Source organism: Pleurodeles waltl, chromosome 7 (assembly GCF_031143425.1).
Source record: "Pleurodeles waltl isolate 20211129_DDA chromosome 7, aPleWal1.hap1.20221129, whole genome shotgun sequence".
NCBI lineage: Eukaryota > Metazoa > Chordata > Amphibia > Caudata > Salamandridae > Pleurodeles > Pleurodeles waltl.
The window spans coordinates 181,780,444-181,795,377 of NC_090446.1; the positions used below are offsets into that span (position 1 = coordinate 181,780,444).

Genomic DNA, 14,934 nt, shown 5'->3' on the forward strand with positions numbered 1-14,934 from the left:
AGCCTTAGCGTTACTTATTGCCATTCAAATGTGAGTTGATCCACTGAAACCACAAGACTTGAGACTGAAGAAGAACAAACCTGGAACACTTTCTGCTTTCCACGCTGTATTGCATTCTTCTGTCACACACGTAAAATTGACATGGCTTTGGAAACAACCCCGCCTACACTTCCACCCTTTAGGACAGGAGAAACACACTAACGTTTTCTATCTACATTTTGCAGCGTTAAATGTTTTGTTACATTTATTTGTCCGTAATGTATTATTTTTATCTATTGCTCTGACAATCTCTGTTCTCTATCTTGCCTCCCTCACAATCCTGTCCACGCAGTCTATCCGCCGGCTCATGGAAACTGAGAAGACAAAAGGGTTTTGCCAGGTTGTCATCTCCTCCAACACCCGAGATGGGATTTCGCACCTCATCCAGTCCAGCGGACTTGGGGGTCTCCAGCACAACACAGTGTTGGTGGGATGGCCACGGAACTGGAGGCAGAAGGAAGACCACCAAACTTGGAGGAACTTCATAGGTATGTGCAGTCACTGGTCAGGTGCTACACTGGTAGTGACACATTTATGCAAACCTGCATACCTGGCGGAAATCAAGATATTTCTATATTAAGTATAGCTTTTATTTCGGGTAAAACATTAAAAGCAGACATTAAAATTACATTCCATGTATAAAAATAGAAATGCAAGAAAAGTTAAAAACACATCATTTGTAATACCAAAAAATAAAAACACATTATTTATAAGACAGTACCTAATTTACAATAGCCTCTGGCCATTACAATTTCAAACCCACCTTCCTTCCTGCAAATCCTACTGATAATAAATATGTACTCGTAGTGAAAACTATACACGGGGAAGTATCGCTCTTCAGTACCCTTAGAACATCTCAATACTTCCAAAATCCTAAACTTTTACATTTTGGTCGGAACCATTTTCCTCTTGGCTGTTTATAAGCTGTACAAAAAACAAGACATGCGATATCTTCAACTTGTCCTAAATTGCATGGAGTGCCAGTATCTTCTTCATGTGGCTTCCAGGTGGCAATATAGGCTTTGATTCCAAGCATATCATAGAGAAATTTCAAGTGCAAGATACTCCCCTGGTGGAGCTGAATTTAATCTAAAACAACTTCAAAACATGGCATTTGCTTAAATAAAAGGAACCGGAGTGTGAGCCTGCCCAAATTTGGGTCACTGTTAATTGTAAGTGAAATGTGATCCCAATATACGTACTTTAAATGGGCTCTTTGGCTTTGTGTCAACAGCTGGTGTCAGGGGTATGGTCCCATGCGCAGGCCTAATAATTCTCTTGTGAATTTATTTTCTCCCTTTGCAAGCTGTTTAACATCAAGCTACTTCCCACAACTCCGACCCATTTGAAACAGCTGATTACACTCTATGTTTGTGTATTTCTAGGGCCAGTGTAATAATTTTGCTCACCAATGCATTATATTTGTTGAGAACAGTCCTAGATCTATGTGTCATGACCATACTGGCCTTGAGTATTTGAGGGTTCCATGACAGCCTTGAGTCAAGGGTTACACCCAAGTAAGCAAAGCTGTTCACATGCTCTAAAATTTGCCTTCCAACCTTAATATCCCTCTTGATATTTCTCGGGGGTTTGTTAAAATGGCCATCCCAGGTAGCAGGGTCCAAATAATGCTCTGTTTGCATGGATACATACTTATTTCCCTTGGCTAGAATTCTCCAATTGACCAATTGGAGGAGGTCATTCCAATTTGCCTCCTTCCATCTTCTTTGGGCTGTGGTCCACACTTTTTCAAAATTACTCCTAGCTTCCTTTACCTAGCATGCAATACCATCCTTCAAGTTCTTTAATAGTAGTTGTTTGGATTATTTGCATTCTGCATTGTACCAAGGGTCCTGTCCAAATATGTTGTATCTGTTCCTACTACGTTTACTTGTCATCGTTTTTGTTAATAATTGTCTTAGTACTACTACCAGTGTTTGATGTATAGCCATTGTTAAAATAGCAGATGGAATTTGTTCAATGTATGGGCCTACCACCTCACTAAAAGTATTATAGATGCTGGCCATTATCTCTGGATTGCCTGTAATACATGGCCACTTGACTGTCCTTTGGTTGTTCCTAATCATTGGTTGGATTAAAGGGGGATCTCTATATGATGACTGCATGTCAATAAGGCATCCCATCATTTCTAAACATAATGGAAAAGGGTTGCTACCTTCTCTTCAGTCTATTTTAAAAGCGATAATCCTTTGCCACTATATCTTTACTATGCAGAATGTAGTCTATCCTTGTTTGCGTACTTCCTCTCATAAATGTATGTACTGTAGTATTAACAGGCTTTTCTTCAAAGACCCTGCCATTACATGGTCTTAGATCATGCTCGAGTGTCATGTGTGTTAATTGCATCTCTGCGATTGTACATGGAACCTGCGGGCCTATATCCAACTGCCAAATTCCCCTTGCTGCATCCTCCCCCCCAACATTGTCTCAAGTCCAGTTATTGTCCTTTTAAATGCAATTAAAATCACCAACTGAGGCCCATATTTATACTTGTTTTGCGCCGAATTTGTATAATTTCTTTAAAACGCGAATTCAGTGCAAAACGAACTCCATATTTATACTTTGGCGCTAGACACGTCTAGCGTCAAAGTTATGGAGTTAAAGTCATTTTTTGGATGTGGAAACCTACTTTGCGTCAGTGAGATGCAAGGTAGGCGTTCCCGTGCAAAAAACGACTCTATGGCCTTGGCGCCATGTTTAGCCCCCGTGCTAAAATCACGCACAGGGAGGAGAGGTCAAATAATGGTGTAAAGCTTGCTTAGCACCATTATTTAATGACTGGGTTAGGGCAGGTGTTAGGGGACCTGTGGACCTATTTCCATGGTGGAACACCATGGAATAAACCCACAGGTGCCCTCCCCAGGCTCCAGGGACACCCCCACCAACACCAGCGGGACAGCGGAGGATGGTGGACCCCATCCCAGGTAAGTTTAGCTAAGTACAGGTAAGTATTTTCTTTTAAAGTGCTATTGAGGGCCCTAAAATATGCCCCCCTACATGGCACCGGGTGCAATGACCAAGCCCAGGGGACCCTGGTCCCCTGTGCTAGCCACTGGGGTGGTGGGCATGACTCCTGTCTTTTCTAAGACAGGAATCATGTGGTATGGATGGTTTTGCATCAGAAAATTACACTACCCTTGTTAGAGTCATTCTTTTTTACTCTAACCATCCTAACATAATTTTTGGTGCAAAACCCCCTTCTCCCATACTGCCACCCCCACCCGGCTAACGTAATTTTTTTTACGCTAGCCTACCCTTTGCGCTGGTTTGCACCATTCCATAAATATGGTGCTTAGCTGGCCCTCAAGAATGGTGCAAGCTGGTACATAACTTTTTGATTCAAAACTACATTAGTGCAGTTTTCCACCAAAACGTATAAATATGCCCCTATGATTGGTACACCCTTGGGATTTTTACATTTCAGTATGTCGTTCAGTGTGGCTATGACCTGAGACCCTAGGTTACTTCTACTAGGTCTATTACAAACATTAAATACGTGATAACAAATCCTGTTCATAGTGCTCAAACTCACACCTAAAATGTCACATGAATCTACCTGATGTACACTGATTGTAACATTTAATGTAATGTTGACCAACAGGATTAGTGCTCCGGATGGCCTGCCTCTTGAAGATGGATTTGCTTTATTATAGAAAGTTGTGTATCGTAATTTATGTGGTGGATCTATTAACCAAGTCTCCTGAAATAAACCGTTCAATATAAGAGTCCCAGCCTGGGTCCAGAAGCTTATCCTTCAGCCCTGCTACCTTCCATGACACTAAAGTTATAGTGCCTTGGTTTTGACACCTTGGGACCTTCAAATCACCTTCTTGCTCTAACTCATTATCATTCCGCTCTCTACCTCTCTCATTCCTTGCTACCTGGTTCATAGTTCACTCATAGTTTACACCCTGAATTCCCTCGTGATTCTGTCCCGTCACTGGTGTCGGGCTTTTATGAATATCATGCTGCGTTCTTTTATTCAGTCAGTCTACAGCTTCTAGATCGTGCCTGTCTTGTCTATAATGTTCTGTATTTATCAAGGAGTCACCATGGGCTAGATGTAGGAACCGGTTTGCATGTCGCAAACTACGAAAAACGCAGTTTGCGCCATGCAAATCGGCCTTCGCGATGCTGATTCACATTTTGTGAGTCGGTACCGACTCGCAAAATGTGAATCCGACTCGCAAATAGGAAGGGGTGTTCCCTTCCTATTTGCGACTCACACCGCGATGCTGAGTTGCTTTGTGACCGCGAAAGCGGTCGCAAACCAACTCGCAGTTAACACCCACTTGAAGTGGGTGGTAACTCATTCGCAAACGGGAAGGGGTCCCCATGGGACCTCTTCCCCTTTGTGAATGTCGCTAAAAATAATTTTTCGGAGCAGGCAGTGGTCCAATGGACCACTGCCTACTCTGAAAAAATGAAACCAAATGGTTTCATAATTTTTATTGTATTGCAACTCGTTTTCCTTTAAGGAAAACAGGCTGCAATTCAAAAAAAAAAAAACTGCTTTATTAAAAAAGCAGTCACAGACATGGAGGTCTGCTGTCTTCAGCAAGCCACCATCCCTGTGAATGCATGGACTCGCTATGGGGTCGCAAAATGCGACCCACCTCATTAATATTCATGAGGTGGGTCTTTGCGACCCCATAGCGAGTCGCAGAAGGTGTCTGAGACACCTTTCTGCATACAATTTTGCGAGTTGCAAATTGCGAGTCGGTCAGACTCGCAATTTGCAACTCGCAAAATGTTTTGTTGCTACATCTGGCCCTATATCTCTTAATGGGAGCTTGGTTGGAAATTCGTCGGCTCAATTTGAACCTCATTACCAACTGAGTCGTTGGGCTCGCTCTTAGTTCCATTGCTATGATGCCACCCACAATTGCTTTATTCAAAAAGGGCACTAGGATGGGGTCACAATCTCCAAAATCTTCCCTCAAGCGATCTTCCCTCACTATATCTGAGCACACGATCAATGAACATTGGCATTCATACCTAATCCAATAAATGATTTTGTTTTTCAAGGACTCTTCATCTTCCCAGCTTCCCTTGCTAAGCTTCGGGACATTGATTGAATAAACTCTATGCACCCTATCTGCATTATAGACTTTCTGGTCTTTGCTTACCTGTTATAGCTACCCATCTCCATCCTCTGGGTCCTTGTGCGCAGTGTGCCTCTGCCATCTACATGATGTATTCCGGAAGGTTGGGCCCGCGCTGCTCGCACTAAAGAAGGGTAAAATGATGATACAGAAATGCCGGGTCCCTCTAAGGTCCTCCTTCCTCGTAATGCCGGTGTGCCCATTTCAGGCTCGTTTTTATTACATAAGGATAACAGTCCCAGAGTTCACAGGCCCAACCTAGCCTTATCCAATGGAACTCTTCCGTGAGAGAGTTGGGGTCTCAATTCTTACTGGTGTGGAGCATTTATACACCCTTCCCCTACCTCTACTAGTTTCCAGGGGGGGATTTCTTTCTTACTTTCCAATTGCATCATTATGCAGTTTACTAAACCCCTTAGGCCCTCGACTTCCTTTGTTAGGACATTCCATTTTTGTTAACAGCGATTCCTGCCGTTTGCTGGCACTACAATTACAATGCTGTACTCTCGCCTGTTCCAGTGCTTAATTTGTTTTTGTTGTTTCCGGTGCTGAGCACCGGCACTTATTTTTGAGGGCCGGGGCTTATTCTTCTGCCTCAAGCATTTGCTGAGAGCAAAAGACGCATATGGGACAGACGGAGGAAGGGAAAAACGAAAAAGCGTCACAAAGGGAGAAAGTAGAAAGCTGCTAGAGTGAGCTGAAGGGGCAGGGAGTGGGTTTAAATGGATTGATGAGGCCCGAGATGGCTTCAGGATTACGCTGCCTCAGTATTCCATGTTCATACATTTAATTGCAGCAGCTGCGTGTTTAAGAGGAGGGCTTTGGGCACCGGCACCTTTTTTATTTACAAATTAAGCACTGGCCTGTTCAATATGTTCATCATGCCCATCGGTCTCCCAAACTGCGTCCCTTGAAACACGTGGGCTGGAGTCCTGAATAGTAGTCTACACTTCTTTGTTTGCTAATGGTGTGAATCTATTTCTGAAAATAATACCTTCATTTTCCCGTCCTCCATCTTCCTGTAACTGTGTCAAATTTGCACTGGCCTGCGACTGATTACGAATTATTGTTGCTCTTCCCTCAGGTGGAATTGCTATTTGCGGAGGGACTATGGGCCAGATACAGGAAACAAATAGCGAGTCGCAAACGGCAAAAATTGCCGTTTGCGACTCGCTATTCGCGTTTCCCAATGCAGAAATGCATATTGCGAGTCGGTACCGACTCGCAATATGCATTACAGAATCGCAAATAGGAAGGGGTGTTCCCTTCCTATTTGCGATTCTGAGTGGTATGCAATACCATTTGCGACCGCATATGCAGTCGCAAATGGTGTCGCAGTTACCATCCACTTCAAGTGGATGGTAACCCACTCGCAAATTGGAAGGGGTCCCATGGGACCCCTTCCACTTTGTGAATGGACCCACAAATTATTTTTCAGGGTAGGTAGTGGTCCAAGGGACCACTACCTGCCCTGAAAAAAACCCGAAACTAAAGGTTTCGTTTTTTTTTTAAAGTGCAGCTCGTTTTCCTTTAAGGAAAACGGGCTACACTTAAAAAAAAAAACCTGCTTTATTTAAAGCAGTCACGAACATGGAGGTCTGCTGACGACAGCAGGCCTCCATGTTTGCGAGTGCCTAGACTCGCTATGGGGCTGCAATTAGCGACCCAACTCATGAATATTGATGAGATGGGTCATTGCGACCCCATAGCGAGTCGCAGACGGTGTCTGAGACACCGTACTGCATACCAATTTGCGAGTTGCAAATCGCAGGGACTCGCAATTTGCAAGTCGCAAATTAGCATTTTGCTACATCTGGCCCTATATCCTTTCCAAAATTAGGTTCTCTGGCAGTATCAAGTTGGTTTTTGGGCCTTAAAAAGGTACTCAATTATGTGACTGTTCTTTCAAATAAGAATATCAGTGGCTTCTCTCCTTCTCCAGCACCTCACAGTGAGTAGGTGTTTTTCTCTGACAGAACCATGCAGAGGACACATTCATTCTGTAGCTCATTATTGATAGTTTTTGTAAGTATTAGCTTATCTGAAGAGTGTCATATGTGGTAGATTGCCAGTAGCATATATCTGTGTGATATGATATCAGTTAATTGCTGTTTCCCAGCATTATATGTCCTCACCATTGGCTCTGGCCTAAATTGCTCAGTATGCAATTTAAAGTTTTTAACGTATTGAACCAGGGGCATTAATATTTAATTGCACACTTTGTGTGATGATGACAAACTGCGTCTGAAATAAGCAATGCTGACACAGGAAGACTGTTGCAAGCATCTCCTTTGACACAATAGCAATACACCTTTATCATTTAAACAACTAGAGGCTAGCTGTATTAAATACTGCTAGCAAAAAAACTGGCTGCAATTTCCAGCTGGTATTTTGTGACAAGTACACAATTTTACAGACTGTAGGAGGCTGGACTGGCTTGTAGTGAGTACCAAGGGGTACTTACACCTTGCACCAGGCCCAGTTATCCCTTATTAGTGTATAGGGTGTCTAGCAGCATAGGCTGATAGATAATGGTAGCTTAGCAGAGCAGCTTAGGCTGAACTAGGAGACGAGTGAAGCTCCTACAGTACCACTAGTGTCATATGCACAATATCATAAGAAAACACAATACACAGATATACTAAAAATAAAGGTACTTTATTTTTATGACAATATTCCAAAAGTATCTCAGTGAGTACCCTCAGTATGAGGATAGCAAATATACACAAGATATATGTACACAATACCAAAATATGCAGTAATAGTATTAGAAAACAGTGCAAACAATGTATAGTTACAGTAGGATGCAATGGAGACACATAGGGATAGGGGCAACACAAACCATATACTCCAAAAGTGGAATGCGAACCACGAATGGACCCCAAACCTATGTGACCTTGTAGAGGGTCGCTGGGACTATTAGAAAATAGTAAGGGTTAGAAAAATAGCCCACCCCAAGACCCTAAAAAGTGAGTGCAAAGTGCACTAAAGTTCCCCAAAGGACATAGAAGTCGTGATAGGGGAATTCTGCAGGAAAGACACAAACCAACAATGCAACAACGATGGATTTCCAGTCGAGGGTACCTGTGGAACAAGGGGACCAAGTCCAAAAGTCACAAGCAAGTCGGAGATGGGCAGATGCCCAGGAAATGCCAGCTGTGGGTGCAAAGAAGCTGCTACTGGACAGTAGAAGCTTAGGTTTCTGCAGGAACGACAAGGGCTAGAGACTTCCCCTTTGGAGGACGGGTCCCTCACGCTGTGGAGAGTCGTGCAGAAGTGTTTTCCCGCCGAAAGACCGCCAACAAGCCTTGCTAGCTGCAAATCGTGCGGTAAGGGTTTTTGGATGCTGCTGTGGCCCAGGAGGGACCAGGATGTCGCCAATTGGGTCTGGGGACAGAGGGGGCGTCGAGCAAGACAAAGAGTCCTCTCAGCAGCAGGCAGCACCCGCAGAAGTGCCAGAAACAGGCACTACGAGGATGCGTGAAACGGTGCTCACCCGAAGTCGCACGTCGCCGGAGAACAACTTAGGAGGTCGTGCAATGCAGGTTAGAGTGCCGTGGACCCAGGCTGGACTGTGCACAAAGGATTTCCGCCGGAAGTGCACGGAGGCCGGAGTAGCTGCAAAAGTCGCGGTTCCCAGTAATGCAGTCTGGCGTGGGGAGGCAAGGACTTACCTCCACCAAACTTGGACTGAAGAGTCACTGGACTGTGGGAGTCACTCGGACAGAGTTGCTGGATTCAAGGGACCTCGCTCGTCGTGCTGAGAGGAGACCCAAGGTACCGGTGATGCAGTTCTTTGGTGCCTGCGGTTGCAGGGGGACGATTCCGTCGACCCACGGGAGATTTCTTCGGAGCTTCTAGTGCAGAGAGGAGGCAGACTACCCCCACAGCATGCACCACCAGGAAAGCAGTCGAGAAGGCGGCTGGCTCAGCGTTACAGAGTTGCAGTAGTCGTCTTTGCTACTATGTTGCAGTTTTGCAGGCTTCCAGCGCGGTCAGCAGTCGATTCCTTGGCAGAAGGTGAAGAGAGAGATGCAGAGGAACTCGGATGAGCTCTTGCATTCGTTATCTAAGGAATCCCAAGAGACAGAGACCCTAAATAGCCAGAAAAGAGGGTTTGGCTACCTAGGAGAGAGGATAGGCTAGCAACACCTGAAGGAGCCTATCAGAAGGAGTCTCTGACGTCACCTGGTGGCACTGGCCACTCAGAGCAGTCCAGTGTGCCAGCAGCACCTCTGTTTTCAAGATGGCAGAGGTCTGGAGCACACTGGAGGAGCTCTGGGCACCTCCCAGGGGAGGTACAGGTCAGGGGAGTGGTCACTCCCCTTTCCTTTGTCCAATTTCGCGCCAAAGCAGGGCTAAGGGGTCCCTGAACCGGTGTAGACTGGTTTATGCAGAAATGGGCACCAAATGTGCCCATGAAAGCATTTCCAGAGGCTGGGGGAGGCTACTCCTCCCCTGCCTTCACACCATTTTCCAAAGGGAGAGGGTGTAACACCCTCTCTCAGAGGAAGTCCTTTGTTCTGCCATCCTGGGCCAGGCCTGGCTGGACCCCAGGAGGGCAGAAGCCTGTCTGAGGGGTTGGCAGCAGCAGCAGCTGCAGTGAAACCCCGGGAAAGGCAGTTTGGCAGTACCAGGGTCTGTGCTACAGACCACTGGGATCATGGGATTGTGCCAACTATGCCAGGATGGTATAGAGGGGGCAATTCCATGATCATAGACATGTTACATGGCCATATTCGGAGTTACCATTGTGAAGCTACATATAGGTAGTGACCTATATGTAGTGCATGCGTGTAATGGTGTCCCCGCACTCACAAAGTCCGGGGAATTGGCCCTGAACAATGTGGGGGCACCTTGGCTAGTGCCAGGGTGCCCTCACACTAAGTAACTTAGCACCCAACCTTTACCAGGTAAAGGTTAGACATATAGGTGACTTATAAGTTACTTAAGTGCAGTGTAAAATGGCAGTGAAATAACGTGGACGTTATTTCACTCAGGCTGCAGTGGCAGGCCTGTGTAAGAATTGTCAGAGCTCCCTATGGGTGGCAAAAGAAATGCTGCAGCCCATAGGGATCTCCTGGAACCCCAATACCCTGGGTACCTCAGTACCATATACTAGGGAATTATAAGGGTGTTCCAGTAAGCCAATATAAATTGGTAAAATTGGTCACTAGCCTGTTAGTGACAATTTGAAAGAAATGAGAGAGCATAACCACTGAGGTTCTGATTAGCAGAGCCTCAGTGAGACAGTTAGTCACTACACAGGTAACACATTCAGGCACACTTATGAGCACTGGGGCCCAGGCTGACAGGGTCCCAGTGACACATACAACTAAAACAACATATATACAGTGAAAAATGGGGGTAAAATGCCAGGCAAGATGGTACTTTCCTACACAGAGCGACTGATATAATAATAGGTTGGGATTTGAAGTTCTGATTTTGAGTTGTCCATAATCTGTCCTACCTCATGAATATTAATGAGCTAGATCACAAATTGCAACACATTCTGATTGGTGGTCATCACAGTGATGATGGCCTGCTGCGGCCAGCAGACCACCATGTCTCTGACCCAACAACCTTCTATCCACATCCAGGGGGAAGACGACCCCCCTTCTCGTTTACAAATGGGTCACCAACCCAACCCGGTAATCTGTAACTTTTCAAAGTTCCTCAACCATGTTACAGTTGCAAAACATTGATATATCATACAAAACTGATATTTGAAGAAATGCTCACAACACCCCCTTCCAAGTACCAAATTGAACTAAGGTTACAATCCCATTGTAGGAGTCAGTAAAAGTTTACAAACTCTTACATTGGTATTTGTACATAAGAGAAAGCATTTTGCAGTTGAAAACTCTAAATCATAGTGTTTACCACAGTAAAAATGCATTGTACAGCTGACGTAAAGAGGAAACAAGCCAACTTAATATTCCATAACGTTGAACCTTCTCTTACAATTCTGTTATTTCCTGATAAAGAAATAGCTAATGCTCCACCTCCCTTATTTGTCCAGTGCATTGCTCCTAGAATTCAGTCCAGAGTGAGGATCCTCCATGACCTCTGAATCGTTTTGCATCTGGCAATGGGGCTTAAAAGAGAAGTTACATGGGCTGTGTGCAATATTTGCTTCAACAAACAACAAAGTAATGGAAGGCAATGTAGGATTATCTCAGCCAGTGTAAGTTACTCTTGGAAGTATATCTGCTCATATTTTATATGTCCACTGTGATACTGTAGACAGATGGCAGCCATGTACAAATTATTTCTGGTACTGCTCCAGTAGGAAGAGTCCAGACTTAATTGCCATTCCATCTCAATATGAGACCTCCCAGTTCGGACTGCAGAACCCCAGACCCCGAGCAATTGCCAGTTGCTGATGAGATTAATTCTAACATTTCTTCCACCACTTTGTTGTCTGCCTATATGGTTGTTTGCTACAAATTCCAGGCATCTTATGTCCCTCATCCAACCATAAAGTATTTATTTCACTATTTAAGTTACAGATCTGCATTTGTAAGTTCTCTCACACTACAGGGAATGTGCCACATAGGATTGAAGAAGATGGAAGTTGAAAGGGGTCCAATGTTGTAAAGATAAAGAACCACACCACCTCTTCACACATAAAACGGATACCACAAGACACTTCTAAGTTATTTGAGCCCATAGAGGATTTAACCTGGGCACAGAACATATGCCTCTTAATGTTAAAAGAATTCCTTGAATAGTTTACTGTGCGGTTGCAACGTGTGGTAGTTTTTTTTATTCCATAGGCGGCTGCCTTATGGGGCCACTTTATCTCATCTAGCTACTAGTCATCACACAAAAGAGGACAAAAATCATAACAATAAACCATTTTCCACTGCCACTTTTAGTGCCACTAGCACTAAATGTAGTACCTCAGGATGCTCACAATTTATTGACTCGCCACACTGCCACACATACCCACATCTTCATATATTCCCTCTCTGTTATCCCGCAGAACTGGTGCGGGAGACCACAGCTGCTCATCTGGCATTGATCGTCGCCAAGAATGTTGCCATGTTCCCCGGCAATCAAGAGAAATTTTCAGAGGGCAACATCGATGTGTGGTGGATTGTCCATGATGGTGGAATGCTGATGCTACTTCCATTCCTTCTGAAGCATCACAAGGTGAGACCATGATTTGGTAGCACAAATGGCCTGATGCAGGAGAAAGGATACAATTCCACAGCTGAGAATCTGGTTCTTCAATGTGCAATGACTTCAGGGGACTGCATCAAATTTATCATTATTCAGAATACTACTATGTATTATACCACTTCATCCAATAAGGTAACAAAAAGTTAAGAGTTAGGGTAAGGAGTGGTATTAGTGTTAAGAGATAGAAATAAGGTTGGGAGTTGGTTGACCTGCAGTTTAGGGCTTGACTCAGTTTTAGGTTTAGTGTATTTACCTTATTCAATGCATTCTCAATCACATAAGTGCTAATTGTGATGTTGTAACTTTACCGTAGTGGTATATTGATGTAGTTGCATTCTATATAGTGACAGGCAGCTGGTGAGAAGGACAGGAGGGATCTGAAGACCATGGCAATGTGGAATGTAAGGTGACAAAGAGGAATACAAAGACAAAGTAATCACTAGGGTGTCACCAAGGTTCATCAATAGATTGCAGTAGGAGTGAGCATAGGATAAACATGGAAAGTTAAAGGGGGAGCACAGGCACAACTGAAAAGGAAGCAAGGAAAGGGAAAGTATTAGAAATTAGAGTGAGGAAAGCAGGTCTCGAGATGTATCTGTGTTCAATAATTCTTGAAATAAAAAGAACAGCACAGGACGGGGGAACTTGTCAGGTTTATATTTATAAAGGCAGCTGGAGCCTGGAAGTAGGTCACACAGAGCCTGGGGAGAAGGCAGTTGGAAAACAAAAAAAAACACAGAAAGGACGTTCTGATCTGAAGAAAATATTGTTATCAGTAACCTTGCATGAGCAACGGGGAATGTTCTGGTGATCTGAATTATATCTGAAGAGGGGCTGATGTCGCTGACCTTGAATGAACAGCAGGGAATGTCCTAAAGATCTGTGTTACCTTAGCAGAGGGATTATTGCCGTTGACTTTGCATGAACTCGGGGAATGGCCTGAAGATCTGGGTTACCTCAGCAGAGGAGTCATTACCATTAACCTTGAATGAATAGCAGAAACTGTATTGATGATTTGGCTTACCTCAGTGGAAGGGTAGTGGAGTTCTTATGATAAACCTTTAACGAGTAGCATGAAATGTCCTGAGGATCTGGGTTTCTTCAGAAGAGGGGTCATTATCCCTAACCTTGAATGAACAGCAAGGAATGTCCTGAAGATCTGAATTACCTCTGCAAAGAGGTCATAATCAGTAACATTGAACAAGTAGTAGAAACTGTCCTGATGATCTGGGTTACCTCAGCAGAAAGGTAGAGGGGTTGTTACCATAAACCTTGAATAAGAACGAAAAACTGCCCCGATGATCTGGGTTTCCACAGCGGCCGGGTTGTTATCACTAACATTGATAGAGCAGAAGAGAGTGTCCTGAAGATCTAGGTTAACTCAGCAGTGGGGTTGTTGTGACTAATCTTGAATGAGAAGCAGGGAATGTCCTGAACTGGGCAACCCTAAAGAAAATTCTTCGCCACTCACCTAATACCATCAAGAGAGTTGCTCTCTTCAAAGGCCTTCTGAAGAAAGAACAGCATCACTTATCAGTTGTGAATTTGAATGGTTTAGCCACATATGTTCTTCAACTTGAAGACAGCATATTGTGCAAAACATGGGCTTCATATCCACTCCAGAGCACTAGTGGAGGACACTCATTCAGGATGGCATTCAGAAATTGATACCTTCAAGTTGACATTTTCAAAAGTTTGTCACCTGAGACTCAGGCCAAAGAACATTTGTTGTTGTGTTTGTGACCTGAAAGCATTTATTGGGAAAACAAAATGATTAATCAATTGATTGCAAAGCCATTCAACAAGAGAATCCCTTCAAATGGCATTGGAGACAAGCTCCCCAAAGTAAGGCGAACCACAAATGTGTACCTCAACACATGCATATTGTTGATAACATGACAGAATTCTCAGCAAGAATAACAGCAAGTGCCTTAACTGAGCTCATCAGTAATCGAGAGTGTCATTCATAGGTAGTTCATTTTTCAACTAAGCAAGCTAACTCACAAACTTCTATCGAGATCCCAAACACAAACCATCTCAATGTCAGAAACAGGCATTTTCTACTGGGAATGATAGCATGATCTAGAAAAAATGGCAGTAGCAGGTTCCATTTTAACTAAGACAAGGGGTTACCTCAGAGTAAGAGTGATATGGTCACTCTTGTTCAAGCACGGTTGGAAAAGGACCCTCTCTGAAGGGTCACCCAAACGTTTTGCTTTCCTCCTCTTTTTCTGACTTTGTTTTTGTTAGCTTTAGGACTCTGTCCACTTTACCACTGTTAACCAATGCTAAAGAGCTTCTTCTCTCTCCTTAAATGTGGTAACATCGGCTTATCCACAAATTAGCATTTTTAATTTACTTGTAAATCCCTTGTAAAGAGGTATACCATATACCCAGGGCCTGCAAATTAAGTGCTACTAGTGGGCCTGCAGCACTGTACTACTACTTCTACTACTACTACTGTTTGTGCCACCCACCGAGGTAGCCCTTTAAACATGCCTCAGGCTTGCCTCTGCAGAGCCTGTGTGTGTAGTTTCACTGCCACTTCGACTTGGTATTTAAAATCAATTGCCAAGCCTTA

The 14,934-nt window shown here is 44.0% G+C and overlaps 1 protein-coding gene across 1 annotated transcript in view; it reads left to right on the plus strand.

Moving 5' to 3' along the window:
* The window catches only part of SLC12A5 (solute carrier family 12 member 5), a 687,435-nt gene that overhangs the window by 599,981 nt on the left and 72,520 nt on the right, over window positions 1-14,934 (plus strand). Inside the window, exons 18-19 of the mRNA XM_069243525.1 lie at window positions 332-527; window positions 12,154-12,323. Coding sequence (XP_069099626.1) covers window positions 332-527; window positions 12,154-12,323 — 366 coding nt within the window. The remainder of the gene's footprint in view (window positions 1-331; window positions 528-12,153; window positions 12,324-14,934) is intronic.